The following is a 27,717-nucleotide window of genomic DNA, read 5'->3' as shown; positions in this document are numbered from 1 at the left end:
AGTGTCCACAGAGAAATGGCTGATGGGTACATCTGGAGAATAGGTATGCAACGTGCAACAAATGTGTAGTATGCATGATATCGCTGAAACATTGACACTTGTGTGCTACTCAGAGTAAGGTCCGTTTTACATCTGCCCCATCTGCAGTGCAACATGGTTTTGCCCTGTTGCTTGCTTTTGTGGTTTGCTTCCATATCTGAACAACCCCCAGTGAGCAGAATAATGACCATCTGGGGGCTGAATGCAAGTCTGTCTACTGGTGCTAATAAATGTCCATTTTTTCCTTAGATATGTTCAGAAAGCAACTTATAAATAACTAGAAGGGCCTTTTCCATAGAAAATCTGTGGCTGGAAGTCTGCTAAAGAATAATCACACCCATCTCTCTTTCTCTCTATATATACTGTACATATGTGCACAAGGTGCAATATTTTACTTGCTGGGGTGCCCTTCTAGGACTTTTGAAGGTCCAATACAAATAATTATATATATATATATATATATATATATATATATACACACACACACACACACACACACACACACACACACAAGAGGATCCCCCCAGTTTTGACTCCACCATAGAAGGCCCTCTCTAATTGCACCATACATCTCCAACCTCATCTCCCTATATACTCCCGCCTGCCCACTCCGGTCGGCCAATGATCGTCACCTCTCATCTACCCTGGTAACTACATCCCATGCGCAAATCCAAGATTTTGCCCGAGCTACCCCTCTTCACTGGAACAAGCTCCCTTACTCTATTAGACTCTCCCCAACCATGCAAAGCTTCAAACGGGCATGGAAAACTCACCTGTTCATCAAAGCCTACCCTTCCGCAATAACCTAGTCTTCAGGCCGCTCTCCCATCCTCACGCCTTGGCCATCTCTGCCTCGCTTACTTCTTGACATCAGGCCACCTTCCGCTTGCTTGTACCGCATGTCACCTGTCTGTCTCCCTCTCCCCCTAGATTGTAAGCTCCTTAGAGCAGGGCCCTCTTCCCTCCTGTTCTCACAGCCCTCTTCTCTTGCAGTTCAGTTACAGCTCCCTCATACTCAGTGACTGTCGATACCTGCATCTCCTCCTGCTCGTGACTGTTCATCTCTTCCAACGGCTGCCCACCCCAGTACTATGCCAATTACTTCTTTGCTTCCTGACGCCGCAGCTGTTTTGTGTATGGAGAACTGTGGTGCTAATTGTTACCTGTGCTGTTTTACTTTTCTGTTATGTTACATTCTGTATACCATGTATTGTCCTAATGTGTGGTGTATGTACGGCACGGCGAAACACTTGTGGCACCTTATAAATAATCTGGTATGCCATTGATATCTATCCATCTACCTGAACATCTCTCTCTCCTATTTGTATCCCCAGGATTTGAGTGGTATGGGGAGTTTGCTCATGGTCCTCATCATAGGTGTGCGCAGGGGGGGTGCATGGTGCGCACAGGCACCCCCTAATGTCTGGCACCCCGATCTCACATGCCTGATGCAGCGATCGCCGAGCAGGCTGATTACTGTCCCCTCTGCGCTGCACCCTGTCAGGACTGCATTACTGACCAGACGCCTGGGTTAATCAAGGATGCCACCGCCCACCCATCACACCTGCCACATGCCCACCTCTCTCCTTCTATGCTATGCCAACGCCAGACACTGATGAGGATCAGTATGCAGCCAGCGTTCCTCTTAGGAAGACAAGTTCAATACTGGCAGGCGGCCGGCAGCAGCATTAACACGTCACTAGTTTTTCCAGCAGCAGCAGTACTAGTCTGCGACTGTCAGTGAGTGACTGATTTGTAAGTAAGCTGCTGCAGCTTGCAGGGGAAAGAGAGGGGCAGCCAGACCAGGCTGAGGACGAGCAGGGTAACTGCAGTGAGTGCCATCAGGGGTGTTTGTCTGACAATGTATCTGCTTTATTAGGATTGGCACAAGGGTGGATATTTTATATTGCATTGACGCCAATAGATGGTGCTAGACACGCCCAAAAGGCGGTGCTAGGCACACCCCTCCAATGGTGCTAATAAAATGTGCTGCGCACGCCTATGGTCCTCATGGTATAGATTGGAACAAACCATATGTATGGATTGCTTTTGTAATAAATGTTTTTAATGAAGAGTTTTTTTGCACATTTTTGTGCAAGTGTGTGTCAATAAATTCTATTAAAGCCTTCTCTGATTCTGCTTCTGCAAGAGGTTTTGGGCCTAAATTCAGAGTTGATCCCAGCAGCAAATTTGCTAGCAGATGGGCAAAACCATGGGGGTCATTGCTAGTTGATCGTAGCTGTACTAAATTTAGCACAGCTACGATCATTCACACTGACATGCGGGGGGATGCCCAGCACAGGGCTAGTCCGCCCCGCATGTCAGTGCCGCCCCCCCCCCCCCCCCCCGCAGAAGTGCAAAGGCATCGCACAGCGGCGATGCCTTTGCACTTCAAGAGTAGCTCCCGACCAGCGCAGCTTTAATGTGCTGGCCGGGAGCTACTCATCGCTCCACGGCCCGCATCGGCTGCGTGTGACGTCACGCAGCCGCCGCGGACCCCCCCCAACGGTCCGGCCACGCCAAGCCCCCTCTGCCTAGCAACCGCCTCTGTCTCAGAGGCGATCGCTAGGCAACGACGGCTGCCATGCGCAGTTCCGACCCGATCGCTGCGCTGCGACAAACCGCAGCGAGCGTTCGGGTCGGAATGATCCCCCATGTGCACTGCATGGGGAGGCAGATATAACATTTGCACACAGAGTTAGATTTGGGTGGGTTATTTTGTCTCTGTGCAGGGTAAATACTGGCTGCTTTATTTTTACACTGCAATTACGATTTCAGTTTGAACACGCCCCACACAAATCTAACTCTCTCTGCACATGTTATATCTGTCCCCCCTGCAGTAAACATGGTTTTGCCCAACTGCTAACAAACTTGCTGCTGTGATCAACCCTTTATCTGGACAGTGTACTACATGCTCTGGTATGGTATGGGAACTGCCTATACAGAGGGTCCACATTAAAAATACCTTTTGATGAACATAGCTGCTAAATACTAGGTGAGTTATTTTCCTGTGGGAGTGATGAAGTATGCATTATACCTTGGGGAAGATATAATAGTTGGGGGACTTTAAAGAGACCTTTTGATAAACGCATCTCATTAAGTTGAGGTGACTCCAAAGGTTCCCTCAACCCATATGAGGAATTGTCATTTATCTGTGCTTGATGAAGTCTCCTTGATATGTTTTTGATTTCCTGGAGAATATAGGGGGTGATTCAGACCTGATCGCTGCTGTGTGTTTTCGCACAGCGGGCGATCAGGTGCTAACTGCACATGCGTATGCACCACAATGCGAATGCGTGTTGGATAACAACAAAAGGTATCGGCGACGGGATGGTGCGCAAAATTCGATCGCACGGGCGTTTGTAAAGTGATTGACAGGAGGAGGCTGTTTGTGGGTGGTAACTGACCGTTTATTGGGAGTATCCGAAAAAACTCAGGCATTCCCAAGCGTTTTCAGGGAGGGTGTCTGATGTCAGCTCTGGCCCCGATCAGCCCCTTCTGATCGCACTGTAGGAGTAAGTCCTGGGCTGCGCAGAGACTGCACACAGTGGATTTTTGCAATTCGGCGTACACATGCGATCGATTACTTGCATGGCAAATTTACACTCCCCCATGGGGCGGCGACTATCTGAACGCATGACAGCAAAGTTTGTAGCCCAGCGACCAGATCTGAATCACCCCCCTAGAATGACTCTATAGAGCTTCCCAGAACAAGAGAAAGAACATCTTTTTGTGCCTAACAGTCACTTGTGGACCGCTCTTTTTTGTATATTGTATGCTATTTGAGGAGTAGTGACTGAGCTGCAGTTAGGGGGCGCAAGTTACTCCATCCTGTATATGCCACTCCATAGAACCTCGCCCAACATCAAAAAGAAGCACCGGCACACCAGAAATGTAGTGGTGCATTCACGACATGGCCCATAAGACATACTTTAAGCGCCAGTTTTTGTATGTGGTCTTGGACTCTCATGATCATACTTGACATTAAAAACAGAATGACCTGAAAGGTTGCAGAACAATTACTTTCCAAAAGTGATTTCACAAAACAGAAACAAACAAACAAATATATTCTCACCATAATGTGCTTTCATTTCGGTTCATGGATCAACTGTGTATAAAAAAATCTGGAGGCTTGAAACCGTGTATAAAACCAAACTCTGCAGCAGTGCTCCATGCCCCCACTTGTTCCAGGATTACCCCTGCAAGAAGGGACTTGTCTAGAATATGTGTAGATTATCTAGTTCACAGGTTCTCAAACTCGGTCCTCAGGACCCCACACAGTTCATGTTTTGCAGGTCTCCTCACAGAATCGCAAGTGAAATGATTAGCTCCACCTGTGGACTTTTTAAAATGTGTCAGTGAGTAATTAATACACCTGTGCACTTGCTGGGTTACCTGCAAAACATGCACTGTGTGGGGTCCTGAGGACCGAGTTTGAGAACCCCTGGTCTAGTTTATCTTATGTATTCTTCAAACACACTCAGGGTCCTCTAAATATTCCAGGTCTCATCTTGTTTTACTGAGAAAATGGCAGATATTGGGGCTAATTCAGGTTGGATCGCAAATCGCGATCCAAGCGGAATTTTTACGATTGCCCCGCAGGCGCATGTGCAGCTCCTGTCCTGTGCATGCGCCTGCACTTTCTGTGGGTGGACACGGAAAATGCGGTCGCGCGGGGACCGCTGTTTCCAGGGAGATGACATTGTGGGGGCGGTGTGGCGCAAACGGGGGCGTAGTCGGCCAAACGGGGGCGTGTCGTGGCCTTGATCACGGCGGCTGCGTGACATCACATGCAGCCGCCGTGATCAGGGAGAAGGCGGCAGGTCTCCTGTGGGCGCAACCAAGCTGCGCCGGCAGGAGGCTTCCAGTATTTCTGCTAACAAGCAGAAATTGCGATCAATCGCAATTTCTGCTTGTTGAAGGGGGAGGGAGGCTCCGGTCAGCATGCTGGGCAGCCTTGCCCAGCATGCTAGGAAAAGGATAGCAAATTCTGCTGATTAGCAGAATTTGCTATCCTTACTGAATTAGCCCAATTGTCATTTAATTCTAAAAAGCTACATTACACCCAAAGTAAACTGTACAATGAAAGTCTTATTACTCCGGTATCCGGACTCTGGGTCGACACCACTTAGATTGACACCCACTGGTCGACAGTGAATAGGTCGACACTAGAAATAGGTCGACATGACCATTAGGTTGACATGCAAAAAGGTCAACATGAGTTTTTTTCTTTTTATTTAAATCATACTTTACGATCCACGTGGACTACAATTGGGAACGGTAACCTTGCCCGAAGCATGGCGAGCGAAGCGGTGCACTAATTGGGGTTCCCGGTCACTCTACGAAGAAAACGACACCAAAAAAACATGAAAAACTTACGTTGACCTTTTTCCATGTCGACCTAATGGACGTGTCGACCCAATGGGCGTTGACCTACACACTGTCAACCCTGAGTCCCATACCCCTCAACCACACAGAACTGTTTTGGTCACTGTGCAGTCTAACTCTCATCATTCTGAATGAATGAAACATATATTATACAACATTAAAACAGGGTCAATATGTGGTATTATTATACGTAGAGCTTCGTTACAAGTTGAAAACAAACAGGCAAACCAGAACGGAAATTAAAAATAAATGAATTCCCTCTGTAGAACAGCTTTGCCTCTGTGGTAACGGTGCAGTCTGTTAGTGTCTAGTTGCTGAAGTTTAACATATTTGTGGTCCTTGTGATTTGTCTTTGTACTGATTGTCCTCCTTGTGTTCTTCTTCTACAACAGCCCTCAAGAGCACTCCATGGGTTTTTTGATGTATGACTAGAGCTGAATTGCAGGTAAAGCTGTCACCACACTCCATGCATGTGTACGGTTTTTCCCTTCTGTGGCTTCTCCGATGAACCAGGAGATGTGATCGTCGAATGAAGGTCTTGTCACACTTCGGGCAACCATGAGGCCTCTCAGTTTTATGTGTCTTCTTGTGAGCATTGAGGTGAGACCTGCGTATGTATCGTTTGCTACACAAGGTACATCCAAAGGGGCGCTCTCCAGTATGTTTAGCCTGATGCTTGACCAGAGAAGACCGCACCACAAACCGTTTCCCACAATCACAGACAAACGGCTTCTCTCCAGTGTGACTTCGCATATGAGTGGCCAAGTAGGATTTTTGAGTAAAAGTTTTCCCACATTCCTTACACATAAATGGCTTTTTGCCGGAGTGTGTTTTCTGGTGACTGGCAAGATTAGAGCTGCTGGTAAAAGATTTGTTACAGTGCGAGCAGGGGTATGGTCTCTCCCCTGTGTGAGTTCTCTGGTGTAAAATTAAGTGAGAATTCCTAGTGAAGCTCTTCCCACATACAGTGCAAGTGTAAGGTTTCTCCCCAGTGTGAATGATCTGGTGTCGCACATAGTTGGAACTATCTGTGAAGCTTCTACCGCACTGTATGCATGTATATGGTTTCACCTCATTGTGTGTTTTTTGGTGCTTGACTAAACTTACATTACTTGTAAAACTCTTCCCACATTCTCCACATGGAAATGGTTTCTCCCCTGTGTGGGTTCTTCTGTGTATTACAAGGTAAGAGTTCCGAGTAAAACCCTTTCCGCATTCTCTGCATTCATACATCCTCTCCCCGGTATGTGTTCTTTGGTGGACCACAAGATAGGACCGGTAGATGAAGCTTTTCCCACACTCGAAACAGATATAATTCTTCTGCTCTTTCTGAGTTAAGTGCTTATAGATATACTTTGGTTTATCCCAAAAGTGTTGACCACTCTCTCTGGTTTTTGAAGGAGTGGCTTCTTGAGGTTTGTCAACAGGTTTCCTGTTGGTAGCGGAACAATTCTCAGTAGATTTTGTGGTAGTTTGTGTTCCTACTGTTTCTTGACTCATCATGTCCTTGGCAGTGGTGGGATTGTCTGTATCAGGCAGTGCAGACTCTCTTAGGGGCATTTTTGCAATGTTAGCAGAAGCTGAGAAATTATTTTCGGTGGAGTAATATGGGGGAATGGTCTCTCCCACTGACCAACCTGCACAATAGATGTCAATCTCAGAATCCCCTATTTTATTCTGGCAAAGGGAGTTGCAGTCTGCAAAACAAACAAACGTCAGTAGCAAATTAAGTTAGAAAGTGGTCTGAGGAAAGGACTTGTCTCTAATTCTGGGCCTAATTCAGATCTGCAGCAAATTTGTTAGCTAATGGGCTAAACCATGATGGTCATTCCGAGTTGATCGCAGTTTTCTGCAGCCTGCATCTTTTTCTCATTATTTGCGGTTGGATCGCACACTGCACACTGCGATCCAACCTGAATTAAGCCGACTGTACGGTTGTGATTCAGGATTTCTCAGCACAATAGCATATGCTGTATATATAATGACAAGTGTGCATGTAAAATGTTCCATTATACACTCATTCTGGAATTTAAACATTTTATTATTGGGTCACCATCATTTTTAAATCTAGTTTCTCTTTATAGGGCCTCTTGTCTCAAAATGCTTTTCTCTTTATCTGCGATGAATGTAGGAAAGGAAATGTGAAAATGAAAGGTGTAAAGGTGGGTACATACTAGGCGATGGAGAAATGCCGGCGATGAACGACTATATCGTTGAACGATATAGCGTTCAACGATATAGCGCGTACACACTGAACGTTATTGTTCAATGACAACGATCAGTGATGTCACCGCCGGCATTCCTGAACATGCAGCTTGGAAAAGCCTGGAGAGGAGATGCTGCTTGCCACTTTGGGAGGTGGGGCCGGACTGTCAGTCACTAGGTCCCACCCACAAAATGTTGTGAGTTGTGGGTCCATGGGGAGGGAAGGGTCTAAATGATGCCCCCTCCCCACATACTGTGCTTCAATTCCCTGTATAATGTCCTCATCCTGCTCGCTTCACTAGGAAGCGGGCGGCATGTGGGAGTCCTGGCCATTCTTCCAGTAGTGCGGGTGGCTGCCGAAAAAACAGGAGTCTCCAGCAATTTGCGGAAAAGAAGGCAAGTATGGTAAACAAACAGAGCAAAACTTGGTAAATAAGGGACAGGTCATAATCCCCATTGATAATAATGAGGATATTATTACTCATCAAATATAATAGAGTTCATTATCAATATGATGTTTGAAGATATAAAAAAATATAATCACCATTCATGTGATAAATGGCTTTGTTTTTTATACATTTATTAGACTCGTAAAATGATTCCATAGTATTGTTTTTCATAACTTTTTCCTGTAATTACTTTTACCCACTTAGTGTAACCCTATACATTTAGGGCATAAGTGTGTCTCCTGTGTATAAGGTTGCCACACACCTATGTTTTGTAATCAGTGGCGTCGAGAGAGTGGGGGAGAGGGTACAAATTACCTGGGCCCAGGTCTGATAGAGGGGCCCAGTGGGAGGCCCAGGTCCCGGTCTCCTTTGATTAGGTCATGCCCACTAAAAAGTACCTGGGCCCAGCCATGCTCTGTACTGCCCTGGCTGGGAGGCATGCCATGCTCCTGTGAGTGGGTGCGTCTGATGTGCTAGACACGCCCCCAAAGAGGAGTGGCCATGCCCGCAGCATGCTGTGGTCACACCCCCTCCAGTGGGGGAAGGGGGTCCCAGGAGGTTGTTGTACCAGGGCCCAGGATTTCTCTTGGCTGCCCTGTTTGTAATGTGTCACGTTACCATAGAGTGTACTAATAATTATTTTTTTTTTACTGTTTTATGTATTTAATTTTATCCATGGACCCTGTGTAAGGTCTACCTAAAATCAGGTAATTTAAGTTTAACCTTTGTCCATCAACCATCATATCACCACAAGAGACAGGTGACACTGCAGCTATCCGTGCTGACAGAGAATTCCTTTGCATGTTTCCCCTGCACCCTATGTAACGCTCACTTTGTACAGTGGTCATACATTGATCTTTTTATTCCTTTTGATTATTGGGCACCTGCCACTGCTACTTGTTAGCCCGCGTGGATTAGGGGGGAGAGCAGGAAGGCACATTCTACCCCTCTTACATTGCTGATTGGCCACTGCACATCCTGGAACAGAAGGAAAGAATACTCTCCTCCCCTTGCTCTGCTGATTGGCCAGAGCGCATCCTACAGGACCTATGGGACGAGGTTTGCCCCTAGCTTCGCGAACCTATACATGGGACGGTTCGAGGAGGAATACTTGTGGGGCGGGGAGTTCAGGCGAACCTCGTCCTATACGGTAGATATATAGATGATTTTTTTTTTGTGTGGCTTGGGGATGCACATTCTATTGATTCTTTCTCTTACGTCCTAGAGGATGCTGGGGACTCCAAAAGGACCATGGGGTATAGACGGGATCCGCAGGAGACATGGGCACACTAAAAAGACTTTGATTGGGTGTGAACTGGCTCCTCCCTCTATGCCCCTCCTCCAGACCTCAGTTAGATTCTGTGCCCAGGAGTGACTGGACACACACTAGGGGAGCTCTACAGAGTTTCTCTGGAAAGACTTTTGTTAGGTTTTTTATTTTCAGGGAGACCTGCTGGCTACAGGCTCCCTGCATCGTGGGACTGAGGGGAGAGAAGTCAGACCTACTTCTTCTTAGTTCAGAGGCTCTGCTTCTTAGGCTACTGGACACCATTAGCTCCAGAGGGTTCGATCACTTGGTGCGCCTAGTTGCTTGTTCCCGGAGCCGCGCCGTCACCCCCCTCACAGAAGCCAGAAGAAAGAAAGAAGCCGGGTGAGTATTAGAAGAACAGAAGACTTCAGTGACGGAGGCACAGCGCAGCGGTAGCGCTGCGCTCCATGCTCCCACACACATACACACCAACGATACAGGGTGCAGTGCGCTGGGGGGGGGGGGGGGAGCGCCCTGGGCAGCAGTTACTGAAGGCTTTGTGTGCACTGGCAAAGGCAGATTCGGTGCCCGGGCACCGAATACATTACCCCCGCCAAATGTGAGCGGGACTACAGCGCGTCGTGAAGGGGCGGGGCTTAGCCGCACAGCTCACCAGCGCCATTTTCTCTCTCCACAGCCGCTGCAGAGACGCTAGCCCGGACCTCCAAGCTCCTTACAAGTAACAAGGGAGCAAAACAGCGCAAACCACATATATTATTTATTTGTAGTATATGGGCGCTGGGGTGTGAGCTGGCATACTCCCTCTGTGTTTCTCTGTTTACAGTCTTCCCTGTGGGTCTGTCTTCTTGATTTGGCCGGTGTGAGTGTAGGTGTGTCGGTACTACGTGTCGACATGTCTGAGGCTGAGTGTTCCTTCCTGGAGGAAGTTACTGGGGGCACAGAAAAGGATTTGGGAATGACTCTGTCGGCACAGCCGACTGCTGATTGGGTGAATATGTTGAGTACGCTGAATGCAAATGTGGCTTTATTGTCTAAGACGCTGGATAAATCTGATTCTCAGACACAAACATGGAGGAAATCCATGGAGGACGCTTTCTTTCAGGTACAGACCCCCTCAGGGTCACAAAAACGTTCATTTACCCAGATGGCAGATACAGATACCGACACAGACTCTGATTCCGATGTCGATTTCAATGAGGCTACTTTACATCCAAGGGTAGTTAGGAGTATTCAGTACATGATTGTGGCTATTAAAGATGTTTTACATATCTCTGGGGAACCTGCTGTTCCAGATACACGGGTTTGCTTATTTAAAAGGAAAAAGCCTGAGATTAAGTTTCCCCCCTCTCATGAACTGAACGCTCTTTGTGGAAAGGCTTGGGAGTTGCCTGACAAAAGGTGGCAGATTCCCAAGAAAATTTTTATGGCATATCCTTTCCCCTCTGACGACAGGGAGAAATGGGAGTCGTCTCCCAATGTGGACATGGCTCTATCCCGGTTGTCCAAGAAGGTGGCGCTTCCGTCTCCTGACACTGCTGCTCTCAAGGATCTGGCGGATCGCAAGCTGAAGACGACATTGAAGGCCATTTTCGTTAATACTGGTGCATTGCTCAGACCTGCTGTGGCGTCGGTATGGGTGAGTAGTGCTATTGCTAAGTGGGCTGATAATTTGGCTTCTGATATGGATACCCTTAATAAGGATAACATTCTTTTGACTCTTGGTTATATCAAGGACGCTGCAGATTACCTAAAGGATGCGGCGAGGGATGTTGGCCTCTTGGGATCAAGAGCCAATGCCATGGCGGTCTCGGCCAGGAGGGCGCTGTGGATTCATCAATGGAATGCTGATGCCGACTCCAAGAAAAATATGGAAGCTCTCCCTTTTAAAGGTAGTGTCTTGTTTGGTGACGGCCTTGCTGACCTGGTGTCTACCGCTTCTTTTCTTCGTTATGTTCCCACACAACAGAAAAAGGTGCCCCATCATCAGATGCAGTCCTTTCGGCCTAATAAATACAAAAAAGGAAAGGGCTCGTCCTTCCTCGCTTCAAAGGGTAGAGGAAGCGGAAAGAGGTCGCCTACCGTGTCAGGCACCCAGGACCAAAAGTCCTCCCCTGCCTCTACCAAGTCCACCGCATGACGCTGGGGCTCCCCTGAGGGAGTCCGTGCCGGTGGGGGGCCGTCTCTGATTCTTCAGTCAAGTCTGGTCTCAATCGGGCCTGGATCTTTGGGTCTTAGACATAGTGTCCCAAGGGTACAAACTGGAGTTTCAGGAGTTACCCCCCCCCCCCCCGCCGCTTTTTCAAGTCGGCCCTACCAGTTTCTCTTCCAGAGAGAGTAGTAGTAAATGCTGCAATACAAAAGCTGTGTCAACAGAGGGTCATTGTACCGGTTCCCCCGTCCCAACGGGGGGAAGGGTTCTATTCGAGCCTTTTTGTCGTGCCGAAGCCGGACGGCTCGGTCAGACCGATTCTGAACGTAAAATCCCTCAATCCATACTTGAAAACTTTCAAGTTCAAGATGGAATCTCTTCGAGCTGTGATCTCCAGCCTAGAAGGGGGGGATTTTATGGCGTCAGTCAACATAAAGGATGCCTACTTACACGTCCCGATATATCCTCCTCATCAGACCTTCCTGAGATTTGCGGTGCAGGATTGTCATTACCAATTTCAGATGTTGCCGTTTGGGCTTTCCACGGCCCCGAGGGTTTTCACCAAGGTAATGTCGGAAATTATGGTACTCCTTCGCAAGCAAGGGGTCACAATTATCCCGTACTTGGACGATCTCCTGATAACGGCGAGATCAAAGGAACAGTTGTTAAGAAATGTGGAACTCTCCCTGTCGGTTCTGCGACATCACGGTTGGATTCTAAATTTGCCAAAGTCTCAGTTGATCCCGACAACTCGGCTGCCCTTCCTGGGCATGATCCTCGACACGGAGCTTCAGAGAGTGTTTCTTCTGGCGGACAAAGCTCTGGAAATACAGACCATGGTCAAGGAGCTTCTGAGGCCGACAAGAGTGTCGATTCATCAATGCACTCGAATGCTAGGGAAGATGGTTGCGGCGTAGGAAGCCATTCCGTTTGGCAGGTTTCATGCCCGGGTGTTTCAGTGGGAACTGCTGAACAAATGGTCCGGGTCTCACCTGCACATGCACCGGAAAATAAGTCTATCTTCCAGGGCCAGGATTTCTCTCCTGTGGTGGCTGCAAGGTTCTCACCTTCCAGTGGGACGCCGATTTGGAATCCAGGACTGGGTCCTGCTGACCACAGATGCAAGTCTCCGAGGCTGGGGCGCTACAATTTGTTTTGTGTATTTGGGGCGCAGTCACGCAAAGAAGAAGTTTCCAGGGAAAATGGTCAAGCCAGGAATCTTGTCTCCACATAAATGTTCTCGAGTTAAGAGCCATTTGCAACGGCCTCCTGCAAGCGAAGAACCTTCTTCAGGGTCTCCCTGTCCTGATCCAGTCGGACAACATAACAGCGGTGGCGTACGTAAACCGCCAAGGCGGAACAAGGAGCAGGGCGGCAATAGCAGAGGCCACAAGACTTCTCCGCTGGGCGGAACAGCACGTGAGCGCTCTGTCAGCAGTCTTCCTCCCATGCGTGGACAACTGGGAAGCAGACTTCCTCAGCAGACACGATCTCCATCCAGGAGAGTGGGCTCTTCATCAAGAGGTATTTGCAGAAGTGACAAGGCGTTGGGGAATTCCTCAGATAGACATGATGGCGTCTCGCCGCAACAAGAAGCTTCCGCAGTATTGTTCCAGGTCAAGGGACCCCCAAGCCTGTGCAGTGGACGCCCTGGTAACTCAGTGGGTGTTTCAGTTGGTGTATGTGTTCCCTCCGCTTCCTCTCATTCCAAAGGTGTTGAGGATCATAAGACGAACAAGGGTTCAGGCAATACTCGTCGTTCCAGATTGGCCACGGAGGGCCTGGTATCCGGATCTTCAGGAATTACTAATAGAAGATCCTTGGCCGCTTCCTCTAAGAGAGGACCTGTTACTGCAGGGGCCCTGCGTGTTTCTGGACTTACAGCGGCTGCATTTGACGGCGTGGAAGTTGAACGCCAAATCCTAGCTCGGAAGGGTATTCCCGGGGAGGTCATCCCCACTCTCCTTAAGGCTGGGAAGGAGGTCACGGCAAAACATTATCACCGTATTTGGAGAAAGTATGTGTCGTGGTGTGAAACCAAAGCAGCTCCTGCGGAGGAGTTTCACTTGGGTCGTTTCCTCCACTTTTTGCAGGCAGGCGTGGATGCAGGCCTGAAATTGGGTTCCATCAAAGTGCAGATTTCGGCTTTATCTATTTTCTTTCAAAAGGAATTGAATTGGCCGTCCTTCCTGAGGTTCAGACTTTCGTGAAAGGAGTGCTGCATATCCATCCTCCATTTGTGCCACCCGTGGCACTGTGGGATCTTGAAGTGGTGTTGCAGTTTCTTATGTCTCACTGGTTTGAACCTTTGCGTAAGGTTGAGTTAAAGTTTCTCACTTGGAAAGTGGTCATGCTTTTGGCTTTGGCGTCTGCCAGACGAGTGTACGAATTGGCGGCTTTGTCTCACAAGAGCCCATATTTGATTTTTCATGTGGATAGAGCGGAATTGAGGACTCGTCAACAATTTCTGCCGAAGGTGGTTTCTTTGTTTCACATAAATCAACCTATTGTGGTACCCGTGGCTACGGATGCTGTGGCAGTCCCAAAATCTCTTGATGTCGTAAGAGCTTTGAAAATTTATGTCGCCAGAATGGATCTTACTAGGAAAACAGAGGCTCTGTTTGTCCTGTATGCTTCCAACAAGATTGGAAATCCTGCTTTCAAGCAGACTATTGCACGCTGGATTTGTAATACGATTCAACACGCTCATTCTTCGGCTGGGCTGCCGCTTGCCGAAGTCAGTAAAGGCCCATTCTACCAGGAAGGTGGGCTCTTCTTGGGCGGCTGCCCGAGGGGTCTCGGCACTTCAACTTTGCCGAGCAGCTACGTGGTCGGGTTCAAACACTTTTGCTAGGTTCTATAAGTTTGATACCCTAGCTGAGGAGGACCTCATGTTTGCTCAATCGGTGCTGCAGAGTCTCCCGCACTCTCCCGCCCGGTCTGAAGCTTTGGTATAGACCCCGTGGTCCTTTTGGAGTCCCCAGCATCCTCTAGGACGTAAGAGAAAATAGGATTTTAATAATCCTTTTCTCCTAGTCCGTAGAGGATGCTGGGTGCCCATCCCAGTGCGGACTGTTCCTTGCAGTTGTATTGATACTGGTTATTTTCGGTTACACAAGGTTTGTGTATCAGTTATATTCAGCTTGTTGCTGTTGTTAGTTCATACTGTTATCTGTTTTTCCTGCTGATCCAGTTGTCCGGTGTGTTTGTGGTGTGAGCTGGTATGTCTCTCGCCCTTAGTTTAACAAAAATCCTTTCCTCGAAATGTCCGTCTCCCCTGGGCACAGTTCCTATAACTGAGGTCTGGAGAAGGGGCATAGAGGGAGGAGCCAGTTCACACCCAGTCAAAGTCTTTTTAGTGTGCCCATGTTTCCTGCGGATCCCGTCTATACCCCATGGTCCTTTTGGAGTCCTCAGCATCCTCTACGGACTAGGAGAAAAGGATTTACCGGTAGGTATTAAAATCCTATTTTTATCACTAGGATTAATGATAATAAATATGGTCTTAAATTTACTTCCACAATAAGTAAAAACAAAATGAATTTTTTTTGACAGTAAAGGGAGGAGAATTGGTAACAGAAACCTATATAAAACAAGAGGATCAAAACAGGTATCTTGACTATAGGAGCTCTCATGCAAAAAGTTGGAAAGTTAATATTCCTAAAGGGAGGTTTAGTAGACTTAAGCGAAACTGCTCATCGGAAGAATCATTTGAGCGACAAGCAAGGAACATGTTCCAATCATTTTTAGGAACAAGGATACCCGAACGATATTATACAAATAGCTTTGAATGACATTAGAAAAATATATAGAAATAATCTTTTGGAGATGGAACAAAAAAGAAAAAGTGACAAAAAGGACGGGAAAGAGATAGATAGAAAGAAAATAGAGAAAGGGGAGAGATCAGCACTCTTTACGACTAAATTTAATAATTGTTCAAATGAGAATAGAAGAATCATTAAGAAAAATTCAGAATTGCTCAAATTAGATGGGGTGTTAAAAGAAGTAGTAGATTTGAATGAAAAAATAATTTTCAGAAAATCTGAAATCTTAAAATCCAAGATAGTGTCCAGTCATTTTAGACGTAAGATGGGAAAAAAAAACACGGTTGAAAATATGTGGCTTCCTATTAAACTCCCAGGGTTTCATAAGTGTGGGTGAACCACATGTAATACATGTAAACATAGAAATAAAAAGGAGATACATTTTTCATCCAATTATAGTGAAGTTTTCCAAATTAAGGAATTTATAAATTGTAGATCCACGTTTGTGATTTACATTGTGCAGTGTGGCTGTGGGAAACAATATGTGGGTCGTACTACACGTATGCTAAATACCAAATTCATGGAACATTGGCACAACATGAATAAAGGTATAAAAACCCATCCACTTTCCAGCCACTAATTGTACTAATTCCACAATTAAAGATATCAAATTTAAAGGTATAGAACATATTAAAATAACTAGTAGAGGGGGGGATAGGTATAGCCAATTATATCGTAGAGAAGCGTTCTGGATTTATCATTTAAATACCATGTTTCCACATGGGCTAAACGATATGGTAGAACTTAATAACATCTAGAGCACTATAGGTTAGATCTAGGGACACAAGAGGTCCATCTGGGTCACCTGTGTTATAAGGTAGTCCTGAAGAGATATTTCTGTATCTATTTCTGTTTCTATATATCTTTTTAAGAAGATTGCTTCTCTTGTTAGAATTGAAGGTGTAGTTGGGGTCATTAGAAGACTAGGTGACTTTATAGCTAGTACACAAAAAAATTACCAAAATATAGGGGGTTAAATTTAGAAATTGTAGCATAGATTCCTATCTAATTACGTAATCATTATAGGGCTATAGTAAATAGTTAATTGTTTTAAGTCCTAATAAGAATGAATAAATATATGCATAATGAAAATAAAGAATTAAAACTAAAACTACATAACACTGTACTGGATTAGAGTCTGTAACTTTGAATTGGCCATATATTATATACTTATATGTATGAAATGTAACAACAATGTGGTCTATAAAGAAAGCGCTGATGGAGCTATATCTTATACTATATTACCTGGGTATTAAAAAACTAAAAAAAAGAATGAAGAAATAAGATGTAATATGTAGGTAAAAATTTAAAAATGTAAGCCTCTATGAGGGACATGGTGATTGTTGAATGCAATCCTATAAAAATCCTTTATAATCCTTTAATACATATGAGTAATGGATAGTGGGGTTAATGAAATCAAGCCACTTGTTAGAAGAAATTGTGCTAAATACACACTCTTTCATTCTTGTGCTAAGTAAAATCGTAATGATCTATAAGTGACAGGTATGCAGTCTGAAAGTGGCTGAGCCCAGCGGCAAATGCGGTCAGGTTCTACACTTCATGAGCTGAAACCGAGGCTTGGGATATAAGCGGTCTGTGCATGCGCGCACCGCGAACATTTGAAATAAAAGGAGCTTAAGGACACTAACACCATTACTGATGAGGAAGCCGCCGAGATATTCTAAAGGCAGGGAAACGCGTTTTATCTGATACCAGGGAATTTATACACGCACCTTACCTCCTTTACGTTGTGGAACTGGATTTGGATCTCCGGATATGGCTCATTTAAAATAAGAATTTACTCACCGGTAATTCTATTTCTCGTAGTCCGTAGTGGATGCTGGGAACTCCGTAAGGACCATGGGGAATAGCGGGCTCCGAAGGAGGCTGGGCACTCTAGAAAGATCTTAGACTACCTGGTGTGCACTGGCCCCTCCCACTATGACCCTCCTCCAAGCCTCAGTTAGGTACTGTGCCCGGACGAGCGTACACAATAAGGAAGGATTTTGAATCCCGGGTAAGACTCATACCAGCCACACCAATCACACCGTACAACTCGTGATATGAAACACAGTTAACAGTATGAAACAATAGAGCCTCTCAACAGATGGCTCAACAATAACCCGATTTAGTTAACCATAACTATGTACAAGTATTGCAGATAAACCGCACTTGGGATGGGCGCCCAGCATCCACTACGGACTACGAGAAATAGAATTACCGGTGAGTAAATTCTTATTTTCTCTAACGTCCTAGTGGATGCTGGGAACTCCGTAAGGACCATGGGGATTATACCAAAGCTCCCAAACGGGCGGGAGAGTGCGGATGACTCTGCAGCACTGAATGAGAGAACTCCAGGTCCTCCTCAGCCAGGGTATCAAATTTGTAGAATTTTTGCAAACGTGTTTGCCCCTGACCAAGTAGCTGCTCGGCAAAATTGTAAAGCCGAGACCTCTCGGGCAGCCGCCCAAGATGAGCCCACCTTCCTTGTGGAATGGGCATTGACAGATTTTGGCTGTGGCAGGCCTGCCACAGTATGTGCAAGCTGAATTGTACTACAAATCCAACGAGCAATAGTCTGCTTAGAAGCAGGAGCACCCAGCTTGTTAGGTGCATATAGGATAAACAGCGAGTCAGATTTTCTGACTCTAGCCGTTCTGGAAACATATATTTTCAGTGCCCTGACAACGTCTAGCAACTTGGAGTCCTCCAAGTCCCTAGTAGCCTAGGCACCACAATAGGCTGGTTCAGGTGAAACGCTGACACCACCTTTGGGAGAAACTGGGGACGAGTCCTCAATTCTGCCCTATCCATATGGAAAATCAAATAAGGGCTTTTACAAGACAAAGCCGCCAACTTTGATACTCGCCTGGCAGAAGCCAAGGCCAATAACATAACCACCTTCCACGTGAGATATTTCAGATCCACGGTTTTTAGTGGTTCAAACCAATGTGATTTTAAGAAACTCAACACCACGTTGAGATCCCAAGGTGCCACAGGAGGCACAAACGGGGGCTGACTCTGCAGCACTCCTTTTATAAATGTCTGAACTTCAGGTACTGAAGCTAGTTCTTTTTGAAAGAAAATCGACAGAGCCGAGATCTGTACCTTAATGGAACCCAATTTAAGGCCCATAGTCACTCTTGCTTGCAGGAAAAGCAGAAATCGACCTAGTTGAAATTCCTCTGTTGGGGCCCTTTCGGCCTCACACCATGCAACATATTTTCGCCATATGCGGTGATAATGAGTTGCTGTAACCTCTTTCCTGGCTTTAGTAAGCGTAGGAATGACTTCCTCCGGAATGCCCTTTTCCTTCAGGATCCGGCGATCAACCGCCATGCCGACAAACGCAGCCGCGGTAAGTCTTGGAACAGACAGGGCCCCTGCTGCCGCAGGTCCTGTCTGAGTGGCAGAGGCCATGGGTCCTCTGATATAAATTCTTGAAGTTCTGGGTACCAAGCTCTTCTTGGCCATCCACGAGTATCGTTCTTACTCCTCGCCTTCTTATTATTCTCAGTACCTTTGGTATGAGAGGCAGAGGGGAGAACACATAAACCGACTGGTACACCCACGGTGTTACCAGAGCGTCCATAGCTATCGCCTGAGGGTCCCTTGACCCGGTGCAATATCTTTTATAGCTTTTTGTTGAGGCGGGACGCCATCATGTCCACCTGTGGCCTTTCCCAATGGTGTACAATCCTATTGGAAGACTTCTGGAGGAAGTCCCCATTCTCCCGGGTGGAGGTCGTGTCTGTTGAGAAGATCTGCTTCCCAGTTGTCCACTCCGGGAATGAACACTGCTGACAGTGCTAACACATGATTTTCCGCCTATCGGAGAATCCTTGTGGCTTCTGCCATCGCCATCCTGCTTCTTGTGCCGCCCTGTTGGTTTACATGGGCGACTGCTGTGATGTTGTCTGATTGGATCAGTACCGGCTGGTTTTGAAGCAGAGACCTTGCCGGCCTCAGGGCATTGTAAATGGCCCTCAGGTCCAGAATATTTATGTGTAGGGAAATAACCTGACTTGACCAAAGTCCCTGGAAATTTCTTCCCTGTGTGACTGCCTCCCAGCCTCAAAGGCTGGAATCCATGGTCACTAGGACCTAGTCCTGTATGCCGAACCTGCGGCCCTCTTGAAGATGGGCACTCTGCAGCCACCACAGTAGAGATACCATGGTCCTTGGAGACAGGGTTATCAGCCTATGCATCGGAAGATGCGATCCGGACCACTTGTCCAACAGGTCCCTCTGAAAAGTTCTTGTATGGAACCTGCCTAATGGGATTGCTTCGTAGGAAGCTACCATTTTTCCCAGGACTCGCGTGCAATGATGCACCGCTACCTATTTTGGCTTCAGGAGGTCTCTGACTAGAGATGACAACTCCTTGGCTTTCTCCTCCGGGAGAAACACTATTTCTGGTTTATGTCCAGAACCATCCCCAGGAACAGTAGACGTGTCATAGGAACCAGCTGTGACTTTGGACTGTTTAGAATCCAACCATGCTGTTGTAGCACTTTCCAAAATAGTGCTACCCCGACTACCAACTGCTCCTTGGACCTCACCCTTATAACGAGATTGTCCAAGTACGGGATAATTACAACTCCCTTTTTTTGAAGGAGTATCAACATTTCGGCCATTACCTTGATAAAACACCCTCGGTGCCATGTACAGTCCAAACGGCAGTGCCTGGACTTGGTAATGGTAATCCTGTACCACAAATCTGAGGTACTCCTGGCGAGGATGGTAAATGGGGACATGCAGGTAAGCATCCTTGATGTCCCAGGATACCATGTAATCCCCCTCGTCCAGGCTTGGAATAACCGCCCTGAGCGATTCCATCTTGAACTTGAATTTTTGTGTTCAAGGATTTTAAATATAAAATGGGTCACACCGAACCATGCGGTTTCGGTACCCCAACCCGTGTGGAATAGTAACCCCGTCCTTGTTGAAGTAGGGGCACCTTGAGTATTACCTGCTGGGAATACCGCTTATTAATTGCCTCTAGCACAGCCTCCCTGCCTGAGGGAGTTGTCAGCAAGGCATATTTTAGGAAACGGCTGGGGGGAGACATCTCGAATTCCAGCTTGTACCCCTGAAATACTACTTGAAAGAAACAGGGATCCACCTGTGAGCGAGCCCACTAATTGCTGAAATTTTTTGAGACGGCCCCCCACCGTACCTGGCTACACCTGTGGAGCACCCGCGTCATGGTGTGGCCTCACAGGAGGCGGGGGAAGAATCTTGATTCTGGGAACAGGCTGACTGGTGCAGCTTTTTTCCCTCTACCCATGTCTCTGTACAGAAAGGAAGCGCCATTTGACCCGCTTGCTTTTCTGAAGCCGAAAGGATTGTACCTTTGTCTGTGAGGAAACCTGAGGTAAAATTATTTCTTCCCAGCAGTTGCTGTGGATACGAGGTCCCAGAGACCATCCCCAAATAATTCCTCACCCTTATAAGGCTCTCTATGCGCTTTTTAAGTCAGCATCACCTGTCCAGTGACAGGTCTCTAATACCCTCCTGACAGAATGGACATTACATTTATTTTGGATGCCAGCCGGCAAAATATCCCTCTGTGCATCCCCCATATATAAGACGACGTCTTTAATATGTTATTATGTTTTCCAACTAGTATCCCTGTTTGACAGGGTCACCGACCACGCTGCAGCAGCACTATCTGCAGGTCTCAGTCTAGTACCTGAGTGTGTAAATACAGACTTCAGGATAGCCTCCTGTTTTTTATCAACAGGTACCTATTAAAGTGGCCGTATCCTAAGACGGCAGTGCCACCTTTTTTGACAAACGTGTGAGCGCCTTATCCACCCTAGGGGATATCTCCCAGCGTAACTTATCCACCTGGCGGGAAAGGGTACGCCATCAGTAACTTTTTATAAATTACCAGTTTCTTAACGGGGGAACCCACGCTTTCACACACTTCATTTATTCATCTGATGGGGGAACAAAACACTGCCTGTTTTTTCTCCCCAAACCTAAAACCCATTTTTAGAGGTGCTTGGGTTAAAGTCAGAAATGTATAACACATTTTTTATTGCCGGGATCACGTCACGGATGTTCCTAGTGGATTGTGTATATGTCTCCACCTTGTCGACACTGGAGTCAGACTCCGTGTCGACATCTGTGTCTGCCATCTGAGAGAGCGGGCGTTTTTGAGCCCCTGATGGCCTTTGAGACGCCTGGGTAAGCGCGGGCTGCGAAGCCGGCTGTCCCACAGCTGTTACGTCATCCACCCTTTTATGTAAGGAGTTGACACTGTCGGTTAATACCTTTCACCTATCCATCCACTCTGGTGTCGGCCCCACAGGGGGCGACATCACATATATCGGCCTCTGTTCTGTCACCATATAAGCCTCCTCATTCAACATGTCGACACAGCCGTACCGACACACCGCAGACACACAGGGAATGCTCTAAACGAGGACAGGACCCACAAAAGCCCTTTGGGGGGACAGAGTAAGAGTATGCCAGCACACACCAGAGCGCTATATATATACAGGGACTAACTGAGTTATGTCCCTAATAGCTTTTATATAATATACTGTATACAGTGCCAATTTTAATGTCCCCCCTCTCTTTTCCCTCTTACTGTACTGTAGAATTGCAGGGAAGAGCCAGGGAGCTTCCCTCCAGCCGAGCTGTGAGGGAAAAATGGCGCCAGTGTGCTGAGGAGATAGGCTCCGCCCCTTTTTCGCGGCCTATTCTCCCGTTTTTTATGGAATTCTGGCAGGGGTATTTACCTCATATATAGCCCCTGGGGCCATATATTGAGGTATTTTAGCCAGCCAAGGTGTTTTTATTGCTGCCTCAGGGCGCCCCCCCCAGCGCCCTGCACCCTCAGTGACCGGAGTGTGAAGTGTGTGAGAGGAGCAATGGCGCACAGCTGCAGTGTTGTGCGCTACCTTGGTGAAGACAGAGTCTTCATGCCGCCGATTTTCCGGACCATCTTCTTGCTTCTGGCTCTGTAAGGGGGACGGCGGCGCGGCTCCGGGACCGAACATCAAGGCTGGGCCTGCGGTCGATCCCTCTGGAGCTAATGGTGTCCAGTAGCCTAAGAAGCCCAATCCGGCTGCAAGCAGGCGAGTTCGCTTCTTCTCCCATTAGTCCCTCGCTGCAGTGAGCCTGTTGCCAGCAGGTCTCACTGAAAATAACAAATTCTAAGACTATAACTTTCTAAGAGCTCAGGAGAGCCCCTAGTGTGCATCCAACCTCGGCCGGGCACGAAATCTAACAGAGGCTTGGAGGAGGGTCATAGTGGGAGGGGCCAGTGCACACCAGGTAGTCTAAGATCTTTCTAGAGTGCCCAGCCTCCTTCGGAGCCCGCTATTCCCCATGGTCCTTACGGAGTTCCCAGCATCCACTAGGACGTTAGAGAAAAGGAAATAGCTACCAGGGCCGGGAGTAAGCAGACCAGTGACCCCTAAACCTACGGAGGACGGACGTGGTAATTTGTTTTTTAACTGTAATAGCATGGCCATGTTTTAAATGCACGCAACAGACAGATTAATTGCTGGGCAAAACTTTGCTATAACCAGCCATTATTTGAATAGACTGCTGATTGTTAATTAATTAAGAACATTACAGCACCGTGGATAAAAAAGAAGTCTCTTCAATTTCATCTAGTGAAAGCTATTCTTTGAAAGAACTGTGAATACAAATAGTATCCTCTCTACATAGCTGGGTTTAAAAGTATCTTTTATCAATGTGCCTGTCTGTCTTGCGATAGGTAACTCTGTTACAGATTTGTAACAATTGTATTTCCTCCTTTCCAGCTTGCGGAGACTAAATAAATACAGATAAGTTCTATAAAATCTAAAAGGGTCTCTGCAGACTGGAAAAATATATACATAAAAATGTGCATTTGGGGAAAGGTGTGATTTACATTATTCTTATTTGACTGATATATTCTAAAGTGGATCAATAAAGATTGTTATACATTTATGCAGCTTGCCAGCGCTTTCTATTTTGTTTGTTTTATTGTCCTACAGGACCCGCTCTTTTTTTTTTTTTTTTTGCCACCACACTATCATTGTGCATGAGACAACCCCAGAGACCAATTCATGACAAACTAATGTGTAGCAACACACAGCTTGAGCAGTGCTGCTCTAGTAGATAAACCAGCAGTAGGGTGGACATCGCCTATACATTAGAGATTTTATATATATATATATATATATATATATATATATATACTTCCACCTTAAAGCATTTATTGAAACAGATGCAGCTGGCATATTACTGACCAGCTATGAAAAATTAGAAACCCAGATTACAAACAGGTGCGGCTCTCACTCTGATCGTGAATTTAATTTTTGTAAACTACACATTGTCTTACCATAGGAATCTGAGGTCTTCTCAATCATTCTGTCCATGATGTGTGTTCCTCAGGATTTTCTTTCCTGCTATGAAAAGGTAATGTTAATGTATATGTTCTTATCTGCCATCGCATTCTGGGGTCTATTTATGAAGCAGTAAAAAGTGTGGAGAAGTGAGCCTGTGGAGAGGTTGGCCATGGCAACCAATCAGCTGCTCCGTACAATTGTATAGTATGCAAATTAGAAATGTTACTTCAATGCTGATTGGTTGCCATGGGCAACTTCTTCACACTTTTCACTGCTTCATGAATAGGCCCCATAATGTTTAAAAGTGCAGGTTTTTATACATAATACACTATGCACACCCTATGTTCTTTATGCTGCAAATGTGATTATGTACAGTTCAGTCATTTGAAGAGGTGCTTCTGTTCAACATCTGCAAAAATGATCTAAATAAATGGATATACCTGCAGTACTTTTGTACACTTTTGTATTATGGACTTAAGGTTCATACACACTGGGCGTTTTTGTGAACATCGCTGGCATGAAAATAGCTCAGTGCATACACACTGAGCGATTTTCACTGTGCCCAGCGAAGGTGAACCACTTTCCACAGTAGGAGACTGTGGAAAGTGGTTCACTCGGCTGGTAAAACAGCCCGACGGACGGCGGCGGCCAGCGATGATGCGGGAGCGCGCTCACCACCTGTCCATACACACTGGCCGAGTTTGAGCTCAAAGTAGCACAAAACGCCAAAAGTGAGCTACTTTGAGCTCAAAATCGCCCAGTGTGCATGGGCCTTTACATAGAGCCTAATGTATAATGTAAAGATACTAAATGTCACCTTTAATGATGGAGAGTTGAACGTTCACCTGTGTGTGCAACATATCTTGTGTGAGTCTGCACTGCGCATGCTCTGGAAATAGGTGCACACGACAACGAGTGAAGCAGAGCCACTTAGGCCACATCTACATTTACAAAGACACACAAATGGCTTGTCACAGGGCACTCTCATGCAGGTATAGATCACGGAGGCTGTATTCATGCAGATGCTGGCTATACACAGATGTAAGCAAAAATACACTTGTTTCAAAGTGTGCATTTTGTGCTCACTGACGATGATGACTAGTGATCTAGGTGTGCACGCAGAAGCCGCCACATCTTGACAGATGGATAACTCTGCATGTGAATATACACTTTTTTCCATGCATATTATTTTTGAGCAATGTATTAGACCCATTGTGGAATTTATCAGTGTATAGAGAAACTCAGCATCATTATACAATGCAGAGTGCTCATTATTAATGTATAGAGGTACTTAGCATCATTATACAGTGCAGTGTGATCATTATCAGTGTATTGAGATACTCAACATCACTATAGGGTGCAGTGTGATCATTATCAGTGTATAGAGATACTCAGCATCATTATACAGTGCAGTGTTTCCATTATCAGTATATGGAAATACTCAGCATCATTATACAGTGCAGTATGATCCTCATTAGTGTATAGAGATACTCAGCATCATTATACAGTGCAAGGTGATCATTATCAGTGTATAAGTATACTAAGCATCACTATAGGGTGCAGTGTGATCATTATCATTGTATATAGATACTCAGCGTTATTATACAGTGCAGCGTGATCATTACCAGTGTATATAAGTGATACTCAGTATCCTTATACAATACAGCATGATCATTATCAGTGTAATTAGGTACCCAGCATCATTATACAGTGCAGTGTGATCCTTATCAGTGTATTGAGATACTCAGCATCATTATACAGTGCAGTGTGATCATTATCAGCCTATGGAGTTACTCAGCATCATTATACAGTGCAGTGTGATCATTATCAGCCTATGGAGATACTCAGCATCATTATAAAGTGCAGTGTGATCATTATCAGCCTATGGAGATACTCAGCATCATTATACAGTGCAGTGTGATCATTATCAGCCTATGGAGATACTCAGCATCATTATAAAGTGCAGTGTGATCATTATCAGCCTATGGAGATACTCAGCATCATTATACAGCGCAGTGTGATCCTTATCAGCCTATGGAGATACTCAGCATCATTATACAGTGCAGTGTGATCCTTATCATTGTATTGAGATACTCAGCATCATTATACAGTGCACTGCGATCATGATCAGTGTATAGAGATACTTAGCATCAACAGTGCAGTGTGATCATTATCAGTGTATAGAGGTACTCAGCATCATTATACAGTGCACTGCGATCATTATCAGTGTACAGAGATACTCAGCATCATTATACAGTGCAGTGTGATCATTATCAGCGTATGGAGATACTCAGCATCATTATATAGTACAGCGTGATCATTATCAGTGTATAGAGATACTCAGCATCATTATATAGTGCAGTGTGATCATTATCAGCGTATAGAGATACTCAGCATCATTATACAGTGCAGTGTGATCATTATCAGCGTATAGAGATACTCAGCATCATTATACAGTGCAAGGTGATCATTATCAGTGTATAGAGATACTCAGCATCATTATATAGTGCAGCGTGATCATTATCAGCGTATAGAGATATTCGGCATCATTATACAGTGCAGCATGATCGTAATCAGCGTATGGAGATACTCAGCATCATTATACAGTGCACTGTGATCATAATCAGTGTATAGAGATACTCAGCATCATTATATAGTGCAGCGTGATCATTATCAGTGTATAGAGATACTCAGCATCATTATACAGTGCAGTGTGATCATTATCAGTGTATAGAGATACTCAGCATCATTATACAGTGCAGTGTGATCATTATCAGCGTACAGAGATACTCAGCATCATTATATAGTACAGCGTGATCATTATCAGTGTATGGAGATACTCAGCATCATTATACAGTGCAGTGTGATCATTATCAGCGTACAGAGATACTCAGCATCATTATACAGTGCAGCGTGATCATTATCAGTGTATGGAGATACTCAGCATCATTATACAGTGCAGTGTGATAATTATCAGTGCATAAGTATACTCAGCATCATTATACAGTGCAGTGTGATCATTATCAGCGTATAGAGATACTCAGCATCATTATATAGTGCAGCGTGATCATTATCAGTGTATAGAGATACTCAGCATCATTATACAGTGCAGTGTAATCATTATCAGTGTATAGAGATACTCAGCATCATTATACAGTGCAGCGTGATCATTATCAGTGTATAGAGATACTCAGTATCATTATATATTGCAGTGTGATCATTATCAGTGTATAGAGATACTCAGCATCATTATATAGTGCAGCGTGATCATTATCAGTGTATAGAGATACTCAGCATCATTATACAGTGCAGTGTGAACATTATCAGCGTATAGAGATACTCAGCATCATTATACAGTGCAGTGTGATCATTATCAGTGTATAGAGATACTCAGCATCATTATACAGTGCAGTGTGATCATTATCAGTGTATAGAGATACTCAGCATCATTATACAGTGCAGTGTGATCATTATCAGTGTATAGAGATACTCAGCATCATTATACAGTGCAGTGTGATCATTATAGTGCATAGATACTCAGCATCACTATAGGATGCAGTGTGACCATTATCAGTGTATAGAGATACTCAGCATCACTATACAGTGAATTGTAATCATCACCAGCGATTTATCAGTGTTTGCACTGCAACAACATGCAGGTATGAGCCTCATAATACAGGGGCACTCTTTACTCACAGTGCCATAGGACATGTAAGGGCTGGCAGGTTCTGCAAATAGCTGTGTAAATCTGGATTATTTGGCAACAGCAGTATATAAATAAAGCAATGACATGGGGTGTGATCAGCATTTTTAAATGATAGCTTGTAAAAGATAATTTAGTTCCTTCTACATGGGGTCATGTTGCCAGCGCCCTCTGTGCAGGAAAATGTGCACAATGAAAGCCATTACCTGCGGCCACTGAAGAACAGCCTTTGTGCAGGACATGTGGGATGAGCCAACCTGAGAGCGGAGGAGGCCGGCCGGGAGCAGCGCTCCTGTTCTCCAGCGGAGGGCTCGCCTCACACCCCACTGGCATGAT

The 27,717-nt window shown here is 45.7% G+C and overlaps 1 protein-coding gene across 2 annotated transcripts; it reads right to left on the bottom strand.

The window, feature by feature from the left end:
- Positions 1 to 2,597: 2,597 nt before the first annotated feature.
- On the bottom strand, positions 2,598 to 27,717 carry LOC134936497 (gastrula zinc finger protein XlCGF57.1-like). Of its 2 annotated transcripts, none has more exons than XM_063931558.1 (3): positions 27,588 to 27,717; positions 23,672 to 23,738; positions 2,598 to 7,124 (listed from the first exon to the last, which is right to left on the bottom strand). In XM_063931558.1, the coding sequence occupies exons 2-3, from the start codon at positions 23,706 to 23,708 to the stop codon at positions 5,749 to 5,751; spliced, it is 1,413 nt and encodes a 470-aa protein (XP_063787628.1). In that variant the 5' UTR covers positions 23,709 to 23,738; positions 27,588 to 27,717; the 3' UTR covers positions 2,598 to 5,748. The 2 variants fall into 2 exon arrangements, with proteins under 2 accessions (XP_063787628.1, XP_063787627.1); XM_063931557.1 differs by having other exon boundaries at positions 23,672 to 23,735.

This window comes from Pseudophryne corroboree, chromosome 6 (genome assembly GCF_028390025.1).
Source record: "Pseudophryne corroboree isolate aPseCor3 chromosome 6, aPseCor3.hap2, whole genome shotgun sequence".
In the NCBI taxonomy this organism is placed as follows: domain Eukaryota; kingdom Metazoa; phylum Chordata; class Amphibia; order Anura; family Myobatrachidae; genus Pseudophryne; species Pseudophryne corroboree.
The sequence above is the reverse complement of the archived record's forward strand: the minus strand, read 5'-3'. Positions and strand labels throughout refer to the sequence as shown.

Coding starts and splice junctions, on each gene's coding strand:
- LOC134936497 (XM_063931558.1), bottom strand. CDS start 23,708: ATGGACAGAATGATTGAGAAGACCTCAGATTCCTATG. Junction 7,125..23,671: donor GAAGACCTCAGATTCCTATG/GTAAGACAATGT, acceptor TTTGTTTTGCAG/ACTGCAACTCCCTTTGCCAG.